The sequence below is a fragment of the Lactuca virosa genome, chromosome 3, assembly GCF_052849685.1.
Source record: "Lactuca virosa cultivar CGN04683 chromosome 3, Lactuca_virosa_CGN04683_v6, whole genome shotgun sequence".
In the NCBI taxonomy this organism is placed as follows: domain Eukaryota; kingdom Viridiplantae; phylum Streptophyta; class Magnoliopsida; order Asterales; family Asteraceae; genus Lactuca; species Lactuca virosa.
The window spans coordinates 79,252,153-79,256,999 of record NC_136428.1 but is presented as its reverse complement, the minus strand read 5'-3'; the positions used below and the strand labels follow the sequence as shown (position 1 = coordinate 79,256,999).

Genomic DNA, 4,847 nt, shown 5'->3' with positions numbered 1-4,847 from the left:
TGTGTGTAGGGAGAGAGAGAGAGAGAGAGAGAGAGAGAGAGAGAGAGATAGAGAGAGAGAGAGATATGTGGGCCCAAATTAATTATTTATTTTTTTCATTTAAATTAAATAGAAAAAACATAAAAAAATATATCAGAAGGGCATTACAGTCATTTCAATTTTACGAGGGACCAAATCTACGTACAAACATGGCCAAAAGGACCACGAAGCCAAAAAAGTCGGGGTTTGGACTAAAACCCCAAAAAAATGCATACCACAGGGACCATATTTACAGTTTTGTCTTGTTGAAATTGCATCGATCGGAAACCCTTGTGTCAAAAATGAGTTGGAATGTTTTGGTCGGAAATGCATCCGATACGACCGTGTTGAGAATGCTTTGGTCAAAAATCCATGAAAACGCAAAACTACCAACGTTAAGATATCCACTCTCGTTTTGTTTAAGCAGAAGCAAAGAAATTTCAAACATTATATTATAGTCTACGTAACTCTAGCGATGATCAAACCTAGATAATCTTTATTCATTGTCCCCGCTATATGCGATGTGTGAAAAGTGTGTTGATCCTTACGACGACATTTATTTGTCGAAAGCATTGTGGGAAAAGTTTCCTAGGACTACTTTTCCGTCAAAATCAGTTTTTTCGGAATAGTGTCGCTAAAGCTATTTCCTATGTATTTTCGATGAATATGGCCGCTGCAAATTCTCCCATTTTTCCAATAGTGTTCATGGTCTCATGCTTATTTCACAAAGGAGCAACATACTATGACATCTGTCCCAACTCTTACATTACTACATTAGGCATCAAAATGGAAAGGACAAGTGTCTCACATGTATTTGAGTGTTACAATGTCTTATATATACAAATGATTTGCATCAACTTCAAAAAGTTTATGAGCCACAAACACTAGAAATGTGTTGTAAAGGAATATGAAGTTCAATAGCTGTTAAATTCTTCCACGAAAAAAAAAAAAAAAAAAACTCTTTAAATTCTTAATTTAATGTTTCATTAAATATTACAGAATTCAAAATGTAACTTTTTTATAAAGTTTTATAAATTATAGAATAATACGAAAACTTAGTTAAAGAAAAACTCAAATCCACGTGTCACGAAGTAACAGTGGCCCTTGTAATTGCCACATGCATTGTTTGACATTACATCCTTTGAGTTGTGTCGAGACCCTCGGTAATGCCTCTGAGACTGATCATAACTACTTTTTATAATAGTTTTAAATGCACTGAACAGTCAAACCCTCCATCATATATATCCTTTACAGTGTAATTGAATATTCTAATATCAAGTAAACAATCAAAATATATATGAATTATTGTTAAAGGCATGTTTGAATCTATGTCCATAGAAATGACATGATGATTTTCACTCATCATAAATAATTATACTACACATTTACTTCCTAACCTATTTGGTTTCGTTCCTCTCTCTAGTCTCTACCAAGTGGCGTATCATGTATTATATGAATCCTTCCATTGCATGGAGCGGTTTCACCGTGGCTCCTCTTATCATTTTTTTTTTGTTCACGCGCGCTTTTAAATTTGTATATAATATGTTCGCATATATAATTGTAAAAATATTAATATACATTTCGCAATACATAAAAAATTAAATTTATAAATATGCAAATAGGACGATTTTATCACATATTTGATGAATATGCCAAAGATGTGTGTACAGTTGTACTGTTTTTTACATTTATGGTATTTTTCGAATTAAATATTCTGAAACATAGATAGATACATTGATTTTACTGCATGCCATAATCTGTCGACGCGCGTTAAGCTTTATTTTGTCGCTATACAATAATATTTTAACTAAATAATTAGAAGAAAACTATTAAATTTAGTAAATAATACTCCATTAACATATCTATATTGCATAAGCAAGAGTTGCAATTTATTAAATAGATTACTCAAAACACTTGACATATAAATAATCCATGTAAAATATGGTATAAAAGTGGACATTAATAAATAATGAGGAACCTAAACCCCGACACATTAAATAAGAAATTTAAATAAATAAAAAACTGCATAACAAGCTTCCAAACGTAAAGACACAAGAGAAATTAAACCACTGAATACTAATCATGCAATTAAACTGAAAACACATAAATGCTATATATCTTAGTTTCTAAGCTTCATATGACCCTCGTTCGCCAGCTTGAACACCCGAGCCTGAGCTGCGGCAGCCTTGTTGGATCCGACAGCAGCCACGAAACTGTCTTTGACATGGCTGGTTGTGTACGGGAAGTTCTTGTTGACCATGGAGTTTAGTAGGGAAGCCGTTCCTTCCCTGTAAAGTGCACCAATGCCATCTGTTCGGGTGTTTGACAGTGCTTGCACCAAGTTGAGATGTGCTCCGGTTCCGGGAAGAGTAGTAACGCCGAAGGCTGTGCCTACCGTCGTTCCCCACCACCCAAACAGACCCCAGATGACCCCTGGGTGGTTCCTCCAGAAACTGCAGTTACAGAGAAAAGTTAAACATGTGCATGCTTTGTTTTTTTTTTTTTTTTCTCTTCAAGAAAAATTTGTGAAAACGTATGCATGTTAGTCAAATCAAAGTGGAAGTAGTCACTTACTCGCATGTACCACCAATGGGGGGTGAATTCGGGTCAAATGGAGGTGATGGATATGGCAAACCAGGAGTGGTGGGTGGAAGTACCGTTGGGGGCGTTCCGCTGCCACCACTACCACCAGGACCACCGCTGCCGCCATTACCACCATTACCACCATTACCACCGTTGCCACCACTACCACCACCACTGGGTGGTGGGCTGTAGTGATATGTTGGAGTAGCTGGAGAAGGGTTGTGATGGGGAGGCGAAGGGTCGACATGCTTTGGTGGTGAGTGATGAGGTGTAGGGTTTCCGCAGTTCTTGGGAGGGGTTCCTCCATGTCCATGGTGGCCACCACCACTACCACTACCGTGAGACGGTGTATGATGAGCCGGTGGTGTGCTTCCTCCTGAGCCATGAGTAGGAGGTGGACTATTAGAGTAACCTGCAAAACAACAATCAATTTCGAATTGAAGTGTTAGATGAATAAAACTCTTACGCATATATATTATTGTACGTATAGATATGGTGGTGTACGTAGGTATGTACCTATGGGTGGAGAAGGGTCGACAATGGGAGGAGTGGGGACAACTGGTGGAGAAGGGTCGACAATGGGAGGACTGGGGATCACAACTGGTGGAGATCCAACAACACCAGGGTATGGAGGGAAATAGAAAAAGTTCTTTTCATCTTGAAAGGTTGCAGAAAAGGCAGGAAAAACCAAGTTCTGGGAAAGCAAAGCTGCAACAAGACCCCAAACAAGCAAACAAGTGCTTTGGGTTCCTCTTGGTCTCTTCATGATTCTTGAAAGAGAGAGATAGTACTGAGGTAAATAGGTTTTTCATTGATATATATAAAAGATGGAGTTATGGATGGGTGAGAATAGGTAGGTGATGTTTTGCAGTATGCATTTAAGACCACATTCATTGCTCCCCATTTTCTTCCTGTAATTCAACTAATGCTTTTTCCCTCTCTCTCGATCACAACAAATTCTTTCACTTACCGGTGGGTGATTCTTCTCACTTGTAAGGTTTCTTTTACATATTACATCCACATTATGTATATATCTAATTAGATTGTTTTAATATACATCAACATTATGTATTATAAGCTCGTTTAATATAAAATTTTAATCGTTTAAAAGCTATTTGTTAATGGAATTTTTAGTCGACTAATATCAATATCGATTAATAAATATTTATTTTACAGGGCCGGTCCTGAAGAATTAAATATCCTCAAAGGTCCATGATGAGCCAGAAAAAACGGCTCTTATCGTTATTACAAGTGCATTGTGCACCTGCCAACTTCCCCCCCCCCCCCCCAACGCCCCTACGATATTCAACGCGATATAGAGATTGGGAGTTGATCGTTTATTTTGATTTTTCAAATCAAAATCAAGCACACATATTGGAGAAGGGTATCCGATTGCATGACAATTATTTGACACGTACTAAGGGTTAAATAACGGTGACTAATTAATTTTGTATGTTGTCACGTCCTCGTATGGGGTAAACATTTGTTTCTTAGTATTTGAATCGTATCGAAATTAAAGTACTTTTTAACTCTCGATTTTTGTTGTTTGCAATATATATTTGGGAACTATTGCAATATGTATATATGTATTTATTATTGCATAAATGGAAATGCTACGGATACACTTTATGTGGTAGAAGTGTTGAGATCCATTTGTGTATATATCATCACATATTTAGGTATATTGGTGGAGGAATGATGGGCCATATTATACTATACATTTATCATCAAGACTAAAGAGCGTAGTAGTTAATTACCCAATATGTGTGTAAGAGTGATCGAAGAGGAGATATAGCAATGAACATTTAATTCGACTATTACACCAAAAGAAGAAATAGTTTGTACATCATCATTGATAACGAGAAGAGGAGAGTGGCACACAATCAATCGAAGAAGAGGGATCAAAGAGGATAAGAAGGCTTGTGCACATTGTAGGCTGACTCGATCGGGCGTAAAGTAAAGCGACGTCGTTGTTGTTAAGGAGAGAAGAAGCATGATTATTTGGTATAAGAGCAATCCAAGTCCGAAGATGTGCACCAACAAAGAAAATATGAAGTACAAAAGATAAGTGTTGATCGGATAAGCTTCAACCATTAGTATGTTAATGAGTATCGAGTCACTTAAGGAGGATGATGGGTATTTTGTGTTCTCTTTATTTTATATAGAGCACTACAGATAAAACAATATTTAGTGGCAAATAAAAAGTTTCATAAAATAACAAAAAAAGTGTTACTAGGTAATTAGCA

The 4,847-nt window shown here is 36.7% G+C and overlaps 1 protein-coding gene across 1 annotated transcript; it reads right to left on the bottom strand.

The window, feature by feature from the left end:
• Positions 1 to 2,011: 2,011 nt before the first annotated feature.
• PDF1 (protodermal factor 1) lies at positions 2,012 to 3,405 on the bottom strand. Its single transcript, XM_079084995.1, has 3 exons — positions 3,118 to 3,405; positions 2,593 to 3,013; positions 2,012 to 2,471 (listed from the first exon to the last, which is right to left on the bottom strand). The coding sequence occupies exons 1-3, from the start codon at positions 3,365 to 3,367 to the stop codon at positions 2,138 to 2,140; spliced, it is 1,005 nt and encodes a 334-aa protein (XP_078941121.1). The 5' UTR covers positions 3,368 to 3,405; the 3' UTR covers positions 2,012 to 2,137.
• Positions 3,406 to 4,847: the final 1,442 nt, after the last annotated feature.